A 19891-nucleotide genomic window follows, 5' to 3' on the forward strand; every position below is an offset into this window, starting at 1 on the left:
GGACTTGATCCCTGACCCGGGGATCACGACCTGAGCCCCAGGCAGAGATGCTCAACCATTGAGCCACCCAGGTGCCCCGCTAATGAAGTATTTTCAATAAGCAAATATCAAACTGAAAATATCCTTCTCTAAAAATTATTTTTAAAAAGGACTACTTATTTTACCAAATTCTTTGAGAAAATATGCTTCTCTAAATAATTCATTTCTATCTATTCACTGAAGAATATACTAGTTTCTAAAATCACTCAATAAATTTTCCTTTTTCTTTCATTTTGTACTGTACATAGAACCAAGCATTATCAATGAGGCATTTGCTAATCTTAGGCTGACTATATAACAAGAAAAAAAGAGATTTTACAAAACTTCTATTAAAACCTACACATAAAATGTCTATACTGATTTTATTTTCCTTGAGTCCTATATAAGTTGATGTTAGTCTTGCTTCAGTAATTTGGCATAAATTACCAACCTAGTAATAGTAGGTTTTGAGCAGCAAGCTTTTTCCTATGTTTATATTAAGATTTCTCCAGACTTAAAAGTCATTTCTAATGAAATGAATAAGTATTTTTGCACCTTTTCTGCTTTTATTAGGACTCTGCATCAGAAAACACTGGGTCTGAAGATATTAACTGATTTATGTGCACTCTCTGTAAACCAGTGAATAACTAAACAAAAAGTTATTTCCTCAGGAAAATGCTCAGGAAACCACTCATGAATAACTGCATTACAAACTTAATTATAACATTAAATCCTCATAAGTATAATCCTCATTTTATTAATGAAGTTAAATAACAACTAAGCAGAAAAACCCAAAAGAAAACAGATCTCCCAGATTTTGAAGTCTATTCTCTTAAAGAGTGGTCCGTACTGCCTATAGCAGATGACTCTGGGATTAAGGTAGGTAAACTTGTTCAGAGCTATGTAGTGACAGGATAAAAATTCAAATCCAGTGCTCACGTACATGTTTTTCACTTCTAGCCTAATGTGGAAAAAACTTCAGAAACTAATATTTCTAAAACTGTGGAAAACAACAAATGTTCTGGAAAAAAAGGTTTTAATTTAAAATTTGACAAACACTAGGTCATATAGCAAAGATTCTAAGAAACTATACAGTAAATAGTCCTATTTACTTTTATATAATCCAGAATTTCCCATACCTCTCAAATGCATTTGATTACAGATTCCTACTTTTTTCCATGAATACAGTTAGTGATCAAAGAGACATAATTTGGTAAATGCTATATCACACACAAAACTGCCTCCTTGACTATTTAGTACAAGTGTATGCTGGTATACTGATCAGATGGACTATTACAAAATAAATAAATATGATGAAAAATGTCTTCATACATGAAAAAACATTAATACGAACTAAAAATTATTGACAACAACTTGGATAAATCCCAAAGGCATTATGCTGAGTGAAAGAAGCTAGGATCAAAAGATTATAATATGTAACTTCATTTATATGACATCTTAAAAAGGCAAAACTACAGTGATGGAGAACAAATCAATGGTTGTCAGGGGTTAGAACTGGAGAAAAGTGTGACTATAAGGAACAGCGGGAGAGAATTGTGGGGATATGGAAATACTCTGTAATCTTATTGTGGTGGTGATTTCAGACATTTATACATATTTCAAAATCCACAGTATCGTACAACCAAAAGAAAAAAAGTACTGTATAATTTGTAAAATTAGTATAGTATAGAAAAAGCATTAAAATTTTGTCTCAATGAAGGCAACAAGATTAAGCAATAAATTGGGCAACATAATATAATATATTAAAATAACATTTGTGGAGTATTTATGATGTTCTGGGTATTGTGTGAAGAATGCTTACTTGCATTATTGTATTTAATCTTTATGATATCTCAATGAGAAAACTATTATTATCATTTAACAGATGGTTATACTGAGGCCTGGAGAACTTTATGCATGAAGTCTATCAATAAGTGGCCATGATAGAAATTGAAAATCAGCAGAAAGTAATTTTTATTAACCACAGAGAACTTGATAATGTTAGTGGTAGCAGGTAGAGATCATTATTCCTTTTTGAAGAGGATACATTTATTAAGCCTAGAGACCATAGTGGGTGGGGTGCCAATAAGCAATTTGGTGACTGGGGACCAATGATTCCTAAGCAGAATTGTTGTTCCTCCCTAGAAATTTAAAGCCAGCTTGTGAATGGCTGATCTAAGATAAACTAAGAAGAAAACATACCCCTTGCATCTGCTACCTATGGAATCCTTTAAGACACTCTATTGCTGCTGCATATTTGGTAGAGTTCTTCTTAAAGTTCTTGTTCCTGCCACAGACATCCCAATGTTTGACTTCACAAAGTTTCTACTGTGTACTAGTTGAAGCAGAAATATAGCTATTTATTTTTAGTTCCAGGCTATGGCCTATTTTGCTGTCACAGTACCTTTCAGTACTCTTAACTTTGGTGCTCCTCTGCTGTTTAGTTTCCTTGTGTTCTAAGCTGTGAAAACTACTGCTTTTAGAGGTGACTTTTCTAATCTATTGGTAATCTAAACAAACACAATGTACTAAAGTGCACAGTAAATGGGATGAAGGTAATTATGATCAATAATACATAATTATTTCACATTAGAAATCTAAAGAATTATTTCTACACAAAGTTGGGTTACCAATTACTAGAATAAATCATTAAATTAAGATCAGTGGAATAATTTTCACAATGTGAAATACCATGGCTTTAATAATGACAATAATGATAACTTTTTTTATCAAGAAATCCACTATGTACCACTCATCAAAGTTATGATATTACAAACTCCATAATTTCATTTATTCTTTACAAACATCATGATGAGATAGGTATAGTTGATGAGGAAATTAAAGTCTAAAAGAGTTCATTAAAAATTTCAAGGTCACATAGCTGTCTTATCCCTTATGCCAAGGATCTTGATCATTATTTTTACACTGCCTCGACCTGAATTCTTGATTCTGAAAGTGTTTTCTTTTAACCTGCATCCTTTCCTTACTTTGTGTGCCACAATCCTATTATCCCTTATGCCTCATCTCAGATACACCCTTCCCAAAAAGAAACTTACTTCACTGTTCTCTTCCCCTATCTAGTCTCAGTTAGGTGTCTTTTTGTTGTGCTCTCATAGCATATCTCTATAAAAGCACCTCACATGTTACATGGAAACCACTAGTTTATGGCCTTACTTCTCCTACTAGATAATCATAGATTCAAAAGCAGGCAGTATTCTCTTTCATTTTAGTAAACCAAACAAGTTGTACAGTGTGTACAATGTAGTAATAACTAATAATATATGTACATAACAATATATGTATATAATATATGTAAAATGTTTCCATATATAGTATGTATATAAGACATATGTAAAATGTTTCCATCTATAATAATTAAATTTAAAGTGTTTAAAAAAATAAATAAAAAATAAAGTGTTTTTTTTTTAATAAAGTGTTTTAATACTTTAACTATAGTTGTACAAAACTGTGGTCATTTTTACTACTTATGATACATAGTAACATTCAGCTGTTACTAAAGAAGTATTGATCTACTGTGTGTGTGTATACATACACATAAATATGTATATATAAACTATTGTAAAAATATATACATAAAAATATGTCTATATATTTAACTATATACCATATTTGATAGTTTATATATATAAACTCATTAAAAATGGCCATAATTTTATACTATTAAATCTTTCAAAGAGCAAGTGTAAACAAACATTAAATGTATCTATAATACTGAGAATACACTCCAGTATGAGCATGTAAGTAATACAAAGTAGAATTATCCAATTTAGAGTTAAAATAAAATTAAGGTTTAGGCAAGATTTATAATTATGGTAATTCAGATGAGAATATTGCCACTAATAATTAGTGATTAGTGATTATTAATCACTAATTATTGTAAGTAAAAAGAAAATTCTTGATTTATAGGATAAGGCTTCTATATATACATGATAAAATTTTATTCTATATTATTATTTAATTTAGTTTTCTGTTTCTTAAAATTTAGTACTTTTTTATTATGCTATATACATAACTCTTTATCTTTCCACCCAACTATAATCTTTCCAAGTTCATAATGTAAAACCCTAGAGTACAAAGACTTGGGAATGTTTTAATTCTTTTATGTGCAATACCAATAGGTATGCTTCTGCTTAATAATACTGAATGATTGCTACTTAAATATGCATGGCCCAAAAGTCCTAATTTGTTAAAATGAATGTACATAATATTCATCTGAATATTCATTGAAAGTTAAAATACTTAGTAATCGCTATTGAAATACTCATAATAATAATATCATAGATACTCCTATTAAGCAATAAAAAAGCTATTATCAATGAAGAGGATTTAGCCAATTAATATACTTATATAATTATATGAAACTTTAAATAATACATAAACATTAAAGGCTATTTGCCTTGCTTGTCTGTTTCTTATATATTTTCCCATATCCCTCAAAGTAAAAAATGCATACCTGTTTCTACAGGTCTTGTATTCTACTTTAAGAATTGGTTTACAAGATTCAGATTTTTTTCCTTCTCTTTGACTTTTTCCTAAAGAAAGAAAAAGGATTTTGTTAAATCACATTTAAATTCTACACATTCATGACAATTTCAAAAGTTTGACTAAAAGAGTCTAGAGAAAAAAAATAAGGTAATTATGTTTTTCATAATAGGATAAATACAATTCTTTGCATCCAAATATTTGTTGAATTTGTAAACAATTTTTGAATCCTAATAATTGACTGCTAGGTAAGTAATAAAATTATTTGTAAATCTATCATATCTATATTGTTTTATATTCTCCATATATAAATCTAGTCTTATATAAACTTATTTTAATCTTTTGAATTTTAAGATTACTTTAGAATTAAAGACACATACACATACATACTTACTGCATAATGAAATATATTATTATGAAAATCCATACTAGGCCCATTATAGATTTTATCTATAATACAAGAAAACTCTTTTCACATGTAGAAAGATTTGCCATTTAAAACTTATGATAGACTATCAAAATCATTGTATTTTTATCAAATTAATTTAAGGGAAAATCCTTTAGACAATAAAACACAGATGGTACGTTTCAATAATATACTATATTTGCATAAAATGTTTTCTTATAGGGAAAGGTTTATGTTGTTTAGACTCCATGGATTTGGAAAAGTGATCAAAAAGAGTAGGAAAAGGAAGTAAAGCTACGCTACTTCTGCATATAACATCTTTCTAGTTATGATTTTACTTATAATTCTATGTCTCATTTTGATAAAATTTATGTTTTTGAGATGATGTTTGTTTCTTTTTTATTTCAATAAGTACCCTTATGTATTCTTGTATTGTTACAGCAGTTTATAGACACAGATACCTATTATTGTAGACAGACATCTATGTGCATTTATGTTTAAAATTTCAGGATAGCTTCAGAATGGCACAGTCATAATCCAAATAGAATGTCGATATAGTTTTATTTAATTTGCTTAAAAAGCAGGGTGTCAGTATATTAAATACCTTATTTGCTCCATGACATGCTTTCTGAATTTGCTTTCTCTTTCTTTTACTCTATGTCAGCAAAAGAAGCAATCAATAAAATGTTGGTCATAATCATTCACATTGTAAAAAAGATTTAAAAGTATATGTATTATATATAAAAAGAAATTGAATTGCTGATATTATATGTAGATGATGATTCAGCCTTACAAAGAAAGAACTTTGGTTCAGGGACACTCTGAACAGTGTTCTTGGAGTAAGAAACAGCTGGTTGGTGATTACTGATTTGGGTAATATGTGGGAACAGAGAAATGAAGGAAATAATACAGCAAGAAAATAGATCCATTCTCCTCAGTTTATATTTTTTTCATTCATTGCTTCTCTAATAATTGTCAAGTCATTAACCAAGTCAAAATAGTATATTTGCTGTTGTTTATACATACATGTCTGTGTAAATAATTATAATTTTTCAATCAATACACATTAGTATTATGCACTGATTTCAGTAAAAAGGAATAATATCTAAATTAATTAATAATTTACTTCAATTTCCAACTCCAATAATTTTTGGCTGAGGTTTTCAACTTGATTATGTTCATTACCTGTTAGTAATTGAAATATACTTATAGGTCATACTGTAAAAAACTGTTATCAGAAATTGCATTTATTGCTATTCTTTATGTTCAAAGTGCTACACTAAATGGCAGGGTAAAAAGAAATAACTGACCAGCAGGAAACTTAAAATTTACTAATTTAAGCAAAGCAAGTATAAAACTGACAATATGAGGTACCATAAACATGTGATTCACCTGCGGTGTTGAGAATAATAGGAGTACACAAAGTAGAAGTTAAGAATATTATGGTTTCACTTTATGATAGAAGAATTTCCAGATTTTTGTAGATTACTTTCTAGAAGCTAGATTAAGCATTAAAAGATAGAACTTGGGAGTTCTGGTCCAAGATGGTAACATAGGAAGACATTGAACTCACTCCCTCCATAGACAAACCAAATCTACACCTACTTATAGAGCAATTCTTCCCGAAGAAGAACTGAGAGCCAATTAAACAGTTACCACTATTTATGATTCCCCACTCCACCTTAGCTCATGCCAGCCCTTGATGACCTGGGCCACAGAAAAAAGCCACTACTATTTAAAAGAACAAATACTATATAATAGGTCAACCCCTAGAACTCCACCAAATGGTAAGGGAGCTGCTGAAACTCTCTCTGGGCTGGCAAGCACCATGGTTTAAATTCTTGTCTCCATCTTGATGGCATGGACAAAAGCCAGGATCCAGATACCCTAGCAAGCCTACTACCTCAATGACCCTGGGCCCCTAGCCTATACCAGGCCCAGCCATCCCATCAAGATAGCCCCAGTGCAGTGCACAATCAGAACACTCCTGGTGCTCACTAAATCCTTTGCCAAAGTGACGACACATGTGCAAAGCACTCCAGAACATTCCAGGCCCACATAATGTTGACTCCAAACAATTCACCAGGCACCCCTTGCATGGAGCACCTCAGAAACCCCTAGTCCATGCTATTTTGATTCCAGGTACTCTATTAGGGCTTTGTTTACATGGCGTACACTGGGAAACCCTGGCTTACACTCTGCCTCACTTCCAGCCTCCCACCAAGGCTCCCCCTGTGTAAATCATCCTGGGATACCCAACTTGGACCAATTTCAGCTTTAGCCATCCTGCCAGAGTACCCCCCTACCCTGCATCCATTTCAGCTTTAACTATCCTGCTTGGGTGCTCTGTGTGGAGAGCCCCAGGACATCCCAGCTTGTACCAACTTTAGCTTCAGTCATCCATACTCCATGCCCCAATACAGTATATACCCACTTTATCTTCAGCTGTCCTGACAGGGCACTCTGTGTGGACAGCCGTAGGACCACCCTGGCCAACACCCATTTCAGTTTCAGAGAGTTCCCAGCACAGAATGCTCCAGGACCCATAGTACAGAAAAACCACAGCTCCAGCAAGCCAACCAAAGTCACCAGGCATGTGCAATCTACACAGGAGATAACAGTATGTAAGATCATTCCTTTAAATTTAGCAGTAACTGTTCCACCCAACTTATAGAAATAAAGAAAACCTAGCAAAAAAAGTCAAGCAAAATGAGGAGACAGATGGAATATGTTCCAAGTGAAGGAATAAATCAAAACCTCAGAAAAAGAACTAAATGAAACAAAGGAAAAATCTACTTGACAGAGTTCAAAATAATGGTCATAAAGATGTTCACTGGACTGGAGAGAAGAGTGGATGAACTCAGTGAGAACTTTAACAAGATTCAATATATAAAAAAATCATCATTAGAGTTGAAGAATACCATAACTGAAATGAAAAATCCACTAGAGGGAATCAACAGTAGAATAGAAGGTGCATAAGTGATCTGAAAGACAGAGGAATAGAAAGTACCCAACCTGAACAGTGAAAAGAAGAAAAAATAATTGTAAGGAATAAGGATAGGTTAAGGAATACCTTGGATATCAAGCAAACATTCTCATTATAGGCATCTCAGAAGGAGAAGAGAGAGAAAGGGGTACAAAAGTTATTTGAAAAAAAAATAGCTGAAAACCTTAATAATCTGGAGAAGGAAGCAGACATCCAGGTTCAGGAAGCAGAGTTCCAAACAAGATTAATCTAAGGAGGTTATCTATCAAAATACTAGAGAAGAACACAGGCAGCAACCTCTTTGACCTTAACCATAGCAAATTCTTCCTAGACACATCTCCAGAAGCAAGGAAACCAAAGCAAAAATAAACTATGGGGACTTTATCAAGATAAAAATATTCTGCACAGTGAAGGAAACAATCAACAATACTAAAAGACAACCTATGGAATGAGAGAAGATATTTGCAAATGATATATCTGATAAAGGATTAGAATCCAAAATCTATAAAGAACTTATCAAACTCAACACCCTCGAAACAAGTAATCTAGTTAAGAAATGGGCAAAAGACATGAATAGACATTTTTCCAAAAAAGATATCCAGATGGCGAACAGACACATGAAAAGATGCTCAACATCACTCATTATCAGGGAAATACAAATCAAAACCACAGTGAGATACCACCTCACATGTGTCAGAATGGCTAAAATTAACAGCACAGGAAACAACAGATGGTGAGGATGTGGAAATAGGGGAATCTTCTTTTACTCTTGATGGGAATACAAACTGGTGCAGCCACTGTGGTAAGCACTATGGAGGCTCCTCAAAAAGTTAAAAACAGAATTACCCTATGACCTACTAGATTTATCCAAAGAACACAAAAATACTGATTCAAAGGGACACATGCACCCTGATTTTAATAGCAACATTATCAACAATAGTCAAATTATGGAAAGAGCCCAAAAGAGAGGGAGGAGGGTAAAGCAAGCCATAAGAGACTCTAAACTATAGAGAAGAACAAACCAAAGTTGATGAGGGAGGTGGGTGGGGGATGGGCTAGATGGGTGATGTGCACTGAGGAGGGCACTTGTGATGAGCAATGAGTGTTTTATGTAAGTGATGAATTACTAAATTCTACACCTATAACCAATCTTACCATATGTTAATGAACTAGAATTTAAATAAAAATTGAAATAAAAAAGGAAAAAGACTAAAGATAGAGAGTTTTAAAGCAGCAAGAGAGAAGCAACTAGTTATATACAAGGGAAGCCCCATAAAGCCATGAAATGATTTTTCAGCAGAAACTTTGCAGACCAGAAGAGAATGGCATGACACAATTCAAAGTGCTCAAAAGAAAAAACCTACAATCAAGAATACTCTATCCAGCAAGGTTATCATTCACAATTGAAGGTGAAATAAAGAATTTCTCAAAGAAAAAAAGGGTCATTATCACTAAAGTGGCCTTGCAATAAATGTTAAAAGAACTTCTCTAAGTGGAAAAGAAAGTGTCATAACTAGAAGTAAAAAAAAAAAATCACAAAAGAAAAAAAAAGTCATGAGTAAAACCAAGCATACAGTAAGGGTAGTAGGGCAATCACTTATAAAGCTAGTTTGAAGGTTAAAAGAAAAAAGTAATACAATTAAGTATATCTAAAAAATTAGTTAAGGGATACAAATAATAAAAAGATGTAATTATGATAACATATACATAAAACATGAAGGAAGAAATAAAGTTCTTTTAGAATGTATTCACACATAAATGACCATCAAATCAATATAGACTTCTACATACTTATAACGTTATATTTGAAACTCATGGTAACCACAAGCCAAAAACCTATGACACACACAAAATATAAAGAGAAAGAAAACCAATCATCACACTAAAGAAAGATATTGATTACAAAGGAGCAAGAGAAAAAGAAAGGAATAGAAAACTACAAAACCACTAGAAAATGCAAAAGCATATACCTATCAATAATTACTATAAGTGTAAAATGGCTTAATGTTCTCATCAAAAGACACACGGTGGTAGAATCAATAAAAATACAAGATCAATCCACTTACATGCTGCCTATCAAAGACTCACTTCAGACCTAAAGATACATACAGACTGAATGTGAAAGGATGAAAAAAGATACTTGAAGCAAATGAAAGTGAAAAAAAAATGGGGTAGCAATACTTATACCAAACAAAATAGACTTTAAAACAAAAACTGTAACAAAAGACATGGAAGGGACTACACAATGAAAAAGGGTTAATACAAGAGGATATAACAATTGTAAATATCTATGTAGCCAACATTGAAATACATGAAACAAAATATTAACATACAATGGGAGAAATTAACAGTAATAAAATAGTAGAGGTCTATAAAACACCACATATCAATCGATAGATTAGGCAGAAAATCAATAAGGAAATAGTGTCTTTGAATGACTTAACAGAAATATACAGATCATTCCATCCAAACAGAACTGAATACACATTCTTTTCAAGTGTACATGAAACATTTTCCAGGATGGGTGTCACATGTTAGGCCCCAAGACAAGGCTCAGTAAATTTAAAAGCATTGAAATAATTTCAAACTTTTTTAAAGATTTTATTTATTTATTCATGAGAGACACATAGAGAGAAAGAGAGGCACAGACACAGGCAGAGGGAGAAGCAGGCTCCATTCAGGGATCCCAATGTGGGACTCGATTCCGGGTGTCCAGGAGCACACCGGGAAGCTGAAGGCGGGGCTAAACCACTGAGCCACCTAGGCTGCCCTCAAACATCTTTTTTGACCACAACAGCATGAAATTACAAAACAGTGACAAGAAAAAAAATAGAAAAACCCAAACACAAGGAGGCTAACCAACATGCTACTAACAATCAATAGGTCAATGAAGAAATCAAATAAAATATTAAAAAATATATGGGGCGCCAGAGTGGCTCAGTTGGTTAAGCAACAGGCTCTTGATTTTGGCTCAGGTCATGATCTCAGGGTCATAAGATAGGTCCTCAAATTGGGCTGCATGCTGGGCGTGGAGCCTACTTTGGATTCTCAGTCTCCCTCTGCCTCTGCCCCCTCCCCCATTCACGCTTGCTCTCTCTAAAAAAAAAAAAATGGAAGGGAATAAAAATGAAAACACAGTAAATCTAAATCTTTGATGCAGTGAAAACAGTTCTAAGCAGGACATTTAGAATGATACAGGCCTGCGTCAAGAAACAAAAATAATCTCAAATAATCTAACCATACACCTAAAAGGACTAAAAAATAAGAACAAAGCTCAGAGTTAGTAGAAGGAAAAAAAATAATAAAGATAACAGCAGATATAAATGACTAAAAAATCAATAGAAAAATCAATGAAACTAAAAGTTATTTCTTTGAAAAAATAAACTAAATTGATAAACCTTTAGCCAGACTCATCAAAAGCAAAAAAAGAGTGGACCCAAATAAACAAAGTCTTAAAGCCAAGGAGTAACAGCTGACATTGAAGAAATATAGAGGATTATAAGAAACGACTACAAAAATTATATGTCAACAAGTGGACAATCTGGAAGACATGAATAAATTCCGAAAAATTGTAGAAACTTACAAAATTGAATCAGGAAGAAATAGAAAATCTAAACAGGTCAATTATAAGTAATGAAATTCAACAGGTAATCAAAAAACTTCCAACAAAAAAAATGCACATCCAGATTGAGTCACAGGTGAATTCTACCAAACATCTGAAGAAGAGTTAATGTATATTCTTTTCGAACTATTCCAAAATATAAAAGAAAAAGGAAAGCTTCTGAATATACTCTCTGAGGTCAACAATATCCTGATAACAAAACCAGACAAAAAAACTACAAAAAAGGAAAACTATAGGGCAAGATCCCTGATTAACACAGATGCATAACTCTCAAAAAATATTAGCAAACTGCATTCAACAATATATTAAAAGGATCATTCACTATAATCAAGTGGAGTTTATTCCAGAGATGTAAGGATGGTTCAATATTTGCAAATCACTTGGGACGCCTGAGTGACTCAGTGGTTTAGCGCCTCCCTTCTGCCCAGGGCGTGATCCTAGAGTCCCGGAATCAAGTTCTGCATCAGGCTCCCTGCATGGAGCCTGCTTCTCCCTCTGCCTGTGTCTCTGCCTCTCTGTCTCTCATGAATAATAAATTTTAAAAAATCTAAAAAAAAAAATGCAAATCACTCAACATGATAAATCACATTAGCAAAAGGAAAGATAAAAATGATATGATCATCTCAATAGATGCGCAAAAAGTATTTGATAAAATTCATCATACATTCGCTATGAAAACTCTTTAACAAAAATGAATTTAGAGGGAACATACCTCAACATTATAAAATCGATATATAACAAAACCCACAGATAACATCATACTCAATGGTGAAGAACTGAGAGCATTTCCTCTAAGATCAGGAACAAGACAAGACTGTCCACTTTAGCCACTTTTTAACATAGTACTGGAAGTCCTAGCTGTAGCAATCAGACAAGAAGAAGAAATAAAACACACCCAAATTTGGAAGGGAGAAGTAAAACTGTCACTATTTGTAGATGCCATGATACTATGCATAGAAAATCCTAAGCCTCCAAGAAAAATATATATTAGAAGTAATAAATGAATTCAATAATGTAACAGGACACAAAATTAATATATAAATATCTTTTTCATTTCTATACACAAATAATGAAGTAGAAAAATAAATTTTAAAAATCCCATTTAAATTGGACTGGAAAGTATGAAATACCTAGGAATAAATGTAGCCAAGGAAGTGAAAGGCCTATGCTCTGAAAACTAACAGATTATGAAAGAAATTGAAGATGACACAAACAAATGTAAAGATATTCCATGCTCGTGGATAGAAAGCATTTCATTAAATGTCCAAACTACTCAAAGCAATTTGACAAATTCAATACGATCCCTATAAAAATGCCAAGAGCATTTTTTACAAACTAGAACAAACAATCCTAAAATTTGTATGGGCCTACAAAAGACCCTAAATTGCCAAAACAATCTTGAGGAGGAAAAACAAAGCTGGAGGTATCAGAATTCCAGATTTCAAGACTTACTACAAAGGTGTAATAATCAAAATAGTACAGAACTGGCACAAAAATAGACACATGGTCCAACAGAACAGAACTGAATGCCTAGAGATAAACCCATGCTTATATGGTCAATTAATCTATGACAAAGGAGTCAAGAATATCCAGTGGGAAAAAGATGGTCTCCAAGAAAATATTAAGCGGGGCAAGATGGCAGAAGAGTAGGATCCCCAAGGCACTTATCCCCACCAACTTACCTAAATAACTTTCAAATCATCCTGAAAACCTATGAATTCAGCCTGAGATTTAAAGAGAGAACTGGAACGCTACAGAGAGAAGAGTTTGCACTCCTAACAAGGTAAGAAGACAGAAAAAAAATAAAAAATAAAAAAGAATCTAGTGAGGGAGGGGCCCCCCGCGAGGAGCCGGGCTAAGGCCAGGCAGCAAGAACCTCCAGGACAGGAAAGCCCAGTCCAGGAGAAGCAGGAAATTTTACAATCTTCCAGGACGGAAATGCGCTCACAGGGAACTTGGGCAGGATCCCAGGAGGGGCAGTGGAGCCTCCTGGCTCCTGGGGTCACTAACAGAGGAAGTGCGCCCCAGGGGAGAGCTCGCCACACACCTTGAGCGACTGCAGTAAAGGGCTGGAGCACGCACCTGGAGGGGCCTCGGGAGCAGCTCAGGCGGAGCTGCACTACCCCGGGAACGCAATTCCAGCAGCACAGGCCCCAGATCCCAGGCGCCGGGGGACACAGCCCAGGATCCTGCACACCCCCTGGGACAGGCGAAGGCTGGGAGGGCCCAGGACAGCGAGGACGCTCCTGCCACAGGGTGCCCCCGAGCTGTGCCCATCAGCGTCTCCCCCGCCCAGAGCATCCAGGCCAGTGTAGACTGGAAGCTGCAGTAGTTACTGTGGGAGCTGACTCCAGAGCTAGAGAGCTGGCCGCTGCCAGTGGGATTGTTCCTCCTGTTGTCACCCTGTGCCTGGGAGAGTGGGGCCACCAGGGAACAGAGGCCTCACAGGATAAACAGCTCCCACTGAGCCGGGCACCTGGCAGGGGGTGGGGCAGCTCCCCCAGGTGCACATACCTGAGAATCAGCACAGCAGGTCCCTCCCACAGAAGACCAGCTGGAAGGACAGAGGAAGAGCAAGTCCTTGACCGAGAAGCGCTTGAAAGCTCCAGAGGAAGTCGAGGTATCGAGGTATTTACAGTATATAGAACCAGAGGATACCCCACCTTTTTTTTTTTTGTTCTTTGTTTTTTTGTTTGTTTGTTTGTGGGTTGTTTGCTTTTTTTTCTCTTTTTTCTCCCTTCCTTTTTCCAGTACAACTTGTTTTTAGCCACTCTGCACTGAGCAAAATGACAAGAAAGAACTCACCACAAAGGAAAGAATCAGAAATAGTACTCTCTCTCACAGAGTTACAGAATTTGGATTAAAATTCGATGTCAGAAAGCCAATTCAGAAGCACAATTATAAAGCTACTGGTGGCTCTGGAAAAAAGCATAAAGGATTCAAGAGACTTCATGACTGCAAAGTTTAGATCTAATCAGGTCAAAATTAAAAATCAATTAAATGAGATGCAATCCAAACTGCAGGTCCTAACGACTAGGGTTAATGAGGTAGAAGAATGAGTGACATAGAAGACAAGTTGATGGCAAGGAAGGAAGCTGAAGAAACAAAAAGAAAAACAAAAGATCATGAGGAAAGGTTAAGGGATATGAATGACAGCCTCAGAAGGAAAAATCTACGTTTAATTGGGGTTCCAGAGGATGCGGAAAGGGAGAGAGGACCAGAAAGCACATTTGAACAAATCATAGCTGAGAACTTCTAACTTGGGGAGGGAAAAAGGCATTCAGATCCAGGGGATAGAGAGATCCCCCTTTAAAATAATAAAAACCGTTCAACACCCTAACATTTAATAGTGAAGCTTGCAAATTCCAAAGATAAAGAGAAGATCCTTAAAGCAGCAAGAGACAAGAAATCCCTAACTTTTATGGGGACAAGTATTAGGTTAACAGCAGACCTCTCCACAGAGACCTGGCAGGCCAGAAAGGGCTGGCAGAATATATTCAGGGTCCTAAATGAGAAGAACATGCAGCCAAGAATACTCTAGTCAGCAAGGCTCTCATTCAGAATAGAAGGAGAGATAAAGAGTTTCCAAGATAGGCAGAAACTGAAAGAATATGTGACCACCAAACCAGTTCTGCAAGAAATATTAAGGGGGACTCTGCAAAAGAAAGAGGAAGTCCAAAGAAATAGTCCACAAAAACAGGGACTGAATAGGTATAATGATGACACTAAATTCATATCTTTCAATAGTAACTCTGAACATGAATAGGCTTAATGATCCCATCAAAAGGCACAAGGGTTCAGACTGGATAAAAAAGTAAGACCCATCTATTTGCTGTCTACAAGAGACTCATTTTAGACCTAAGGACACTTCAAGTCTGAAAATGAAAGGATGGAGAACCATTTACCATTCAAATGGTCCTCATAAGAAAGCAGGGGTAGCAATCCTCATATCAGATAAATTAAAGTTTATCCCAAAGACTAGCAAGAGATGAAGAGGGACATTATATCATACTTAAAGGATCTATCCAACAAGAGGACCTAACAATCATGAATATTTATGCCCCTAATGTGGGAGCTGCATGTATATCAATCAATTAATAACCAAAGTTAAGACATACTTAGATAATAACACACTAATACTGGGAGACTTCGATACGGCGCTTTCTGTAATTGACAGATCTTCTAGGCACAACATCTTCAAAGAAACAAGAACTTTAAATGATATACCGGACCAGACGGATTTCACAGATATTTACAGAACTTTACATCCAAACGCAACTGAATACACATTTTTCTCAAGTGCACATGGAACTTTCTCCAGAATAGACCACATACTGGGTCACAAATCAGGTCTTAACCGATACCAAAATATTGGGATTGTCCTCTGCATATTTTCAGACCATAATGCTTTGAAACTAGAAATAAAATCACAAGAAAAATTTGTAAGAAATTCAAACAGGTGGAGGTTAATAAAGACCATCCTGCTAAAAGATGAAAGGGTCAGCCAGGAAATTAGAGAAGAATTAAAAAGATTCATGGAAACTAATGAGAATGAAGAGACAACCATTCAAAATCTTTGGAATACAGCAAAAGCAGTCCTGAGAGGGAAATACATTGTAATAAAAGCATCCCTCAAAACACTGGAAAAAAACTCAAATATACAAACTAACCTTGCACCTAAAAGAAATGGAGAAAGAACAGCAAATAAAACCTATACCCAGCAGAAGAAGAGAGTTAATAAAGATTCGAGCAGAACTCAATGAAATAGAGACCAGAAGAACTATCGAACAGATCAACAAAACCAGGAATTGGTTCTTTGAAAGAATTAATAAGATAGATAAACCATTAGCCTACCTTATTAAAACAAAAGAGAAAAGACTCAAATTAATAAAATCATGAATGAAAAAGGAGAGATCACCACCAATACCAAGGAAATACAAACGATTTTAAAAACATATTATGAGCAGCTTTACACCAATAAATTAGGCAATTTAGAAGAAATGGACGCATTTCTGGAAAGCCCCACAAACTACCAAAACCGGAACAGGAAGAAATAGAAAACCTGAACAGGCCAATAACCAGGGCGGAAATTGAAGAGGTCGTCAAAAACCTCCCAAGACACAAAAGTCCAGGGCAGATAGCTTCCCAGGGGAATTCTATGAAACGTTTAAAGAAGAAACAATACCTATTCTACTAAAGCTGTTTGGAAAGATAGAAAGAGATGGAAAGAGAAAGACCCCCCCAAAAAAGGAGAATTATAGACCAATATCCCTGATGAACACAGATGCAAAAATTCTCAACAAGATACTAGCCAATAGGATCCAACAGTACATTAAGAAGATTATTCACCATGACCAATTAGGATTTATCCCCGGGATGCAAGGGTGGTTCAACACTGGTAAAGCAATCAACCTGATAGATCATATCAACAAGAGAAAAAACAAGAACCATATGATCCTCTCATTAGATGCAGAGAAAGCATTTGACAAAATACAGCATCCATTCCTGATCAAAACTCTCCAGACTGTAGGGATAGAGGGAACATTCCTCATTATCTTAAAAGCCATCTACAAAAAGCCCACAACAAATATCATTCTCAATGGGGAAACACTGGGAGCCTTTCCCCTAAGATCAGGAACACAACAGGGATGTCCACTTTCACCACTGCTATTCAACATAGTACTAGAAGTCCTAGCCTCAGCAATCAGGCAACAAAAAGAAATGAAAGGCATTCAAATTGGCAAAGAAGAAGTCAAACTCTCCCTCTTTGCAGATGACATGATACTGTACCTAGAAAACCTGAAAGACTCCACCCCAAGATTGCTAGAACTCATACAGCAATTTGGCAGTGTGGCAGGATACAAAATCAATGCCCAGAAGTCAGTGGCATTTCTATACACTAACAATAGACTTGCTAAAAGACAAAAGGAGGAATTTTTAGATAAAGGAAAGCTGAGTGAAATGCTAAATGATGTTCCTATAATCCTCAAGAACAAATGAAATTATAAAAATTCATAAATATAAAATTATATTAAGATAAATTATAAATTAAAAAAAGAATATTTTCCTTAATTCTAACAGTGTATTTAAAAGTAATACATATAACTATTGTAAAAGTAAACATATATATATGATTGTGAAGCTTCTCCATTTTTTTGTGAAGTGCTACAATGTTAACTGCAATAGACTGAAAAGTTAGGGGAAAAGAAGGTCTGAAGATAAAATGCCTATATGTAAATTAAAATTATATTCTAATAAAAACTTTCAAATAACCCAGAAGGCACAAAGGGGAGAATAAAAGACCACCACCACAAAAGTTTGGACCAACAGAAAACAAATAGTAACTTGGTATACCTAAATTCAATTCCATCAGTAGTTACATTGATATTAATAGACTGAACACTTCAACTAAATGATATAAAACTGAATAAAAGAAACCCAAATATACGCTCTCTATAAAGACATATGGATGCCTAATAAGCCTCAAAAATACATGAAACCAAAAAGGACAGAAATAAAGTGAAAAGTATATAATTCTATATTTTTTAGTAAATTTTAATGCCACTCTCAGAAATTGATAGCACTGGTCAAACATTAGTAAAAGCAGAGGATCTGATTAATGCTTATAAACAACTTTGACCTCCTTGATTTTTAAAGTATATAGAGCAGAAAGGAACAGAATTACAAGGAAAATCCAGTATAATAGTTTAACTTACCTCTCTCAAAATTGAAAAATCAAACAACAAAAACTAAGAAAAGGTTTATAGTGCAAAACCCCCCACAATTTCAAGTTGGACCTTTTTGTAACAGGAAATGTACATTATTTTCAAGCATACTTGGAACGTTATGTAATTAATTGTGTATGTCTAATTATAAAGTAAATCACAGTAAATTTTGTAGAACTAGTACCATGCCACAGTCTCTGACTACAATTAATTTAAAAATCTATAACAAAACATATTTTTAGAAATTAAATAACAAATATCTAACTCATAGGTCAAAGGAAAATTTTTATAGAAATTAGAAAATAAGCTGAATATTAATGAAAATTACATATTTTTAATAAAATTAAAATAAAAACTATAGGATACAGTTAAAGTACTACTTAGAGAAATTAAATAAAAATAGTTGAAATTAAATCTAACAGATGAAACTGAAGAATATGTCAAAATCACTGATGTTTGCTTCAAATCGTGGTGAGGCAGCAGGAATTTAACTTGATCTATATGTTATGAGACACAGATGCTGATGTTTTCAGCAACCTGTGAACAGAATTTCATCTCTTTCAACAGGAAAATAGAATGACAGTTGACCCTTGAACAGCATGGGTTCGAACTGTGTGGGTTCACTTATACACAGAGTTTTTAAAATTTGTATTCAAATTCCAGTTAGTTAACACACACTGTAATATTAGTTTCAGGTGGTGTGAAATATTAGTTTCAAGCCACTCTGGAAAATAGTATGGAGTTTCCTCAAAAAATTAAAAATGGAACTATTCTATGATCCAGCAATTGCACTACTTGGTATTTAGTCAAAGAATACAAAAACACTAATTCAAAGGAATAGGTTTTTAAAAAATAAGTATAGTATTATAAATGTATTTTCTTCTTCCTATGATTTTGTTTTCTTTTTAAAAAAAATCTATTCATGAGAGACAGAGAGAGAGAGAGAGGCAGAGACATAGGCAGAGGGAGAAGCAGGCTCCCTTCGGGGAGCCTGATGTGGGGGATCAGTCCCCGGACTCTGGGATCACGCCCTGAGCCAAAGGCAGATGCTTAACCACTGAGCCACCCAGGCATCCCTTCCTATGATTTCCTTAACATTTTCTTTTCTCTAGCTTACTTTAAGAATACTGTATATGATATATATATGTATATATAAAACATACAAAATATGTATTAAATGACTGTGTTTATCAGTAAGGCTTCCAATCAACAGCAGGCCATAAATAGATAAGTTTTAGAGGAGTCAAAAGTTTTATGAGGATTTTCAACTGCACAGGGATCAGTGCCCCATCCCCCATATGGTTCAAGGGTCAACTACATAGACAACAACTCAATGTGAAAAATATGGATATGGTGAAACATGAAAGTACCAAATATCCAATCGAGCCAAAAAGAACTTGTATAGAAGTTGACTGTTGAGATGAATAGAAGTAGAAAATTTTTAAGTAACTCATATTACATACATACAAATAAAAGGCATAAGGAATGGGGGTAGGGGGTGTGGAAAGGAAGTAAACTCATCATAGAAACAAATAATTCTACCTGAGTGGGATGTATAGCAACACCTATTGCAAGGTTTCCATAATGGTGATCTTTAAATGGAAGCATCTCAAACTAAATGCATGAATGTA

At 34.6% G+C, this 19891-nt stretch overlaps 1 protein-coding gene across 3 annotated transcripts in view; it reads right to left on the minus strand.

The window, feature by feature from the left end:
* Window positions 1-19891, minus strand: part of STXBP5L (syntaxin binding protein 5L) — a 380025-nt gene that overhangs the window by 153088 nt on the left and 207046 nt on the right. For all 3 annotated transcript variants that reach the window (XM_041771139.1, XM_041771064.1, XM_041770992.1), the window contains exon 10: window positions 4493-4571. In XM_041771139.1, the coding sequence (XP_041627073.1) occupies window positions 4493-4571 (79 nt within the window). The remainder of the gene's footprint in view (window positions 1-4492; window positions 4572-19891) is intronic.

Source organism: Vulpes lagopus, chromosome 1 (assembly GCF_018345385.1).
Source record: "Vulpes lagopus strain Blue_001 chromosome 1, ASM1834538v1, whole genome shotgun sequence".
NCBI classification, from domain to species: domain Eukaryota; kingdom Metazoa; phylum Chordata; class Mammalia; order Carnivora; family Canidae; genus Vulpes; species Vulpes lagopus.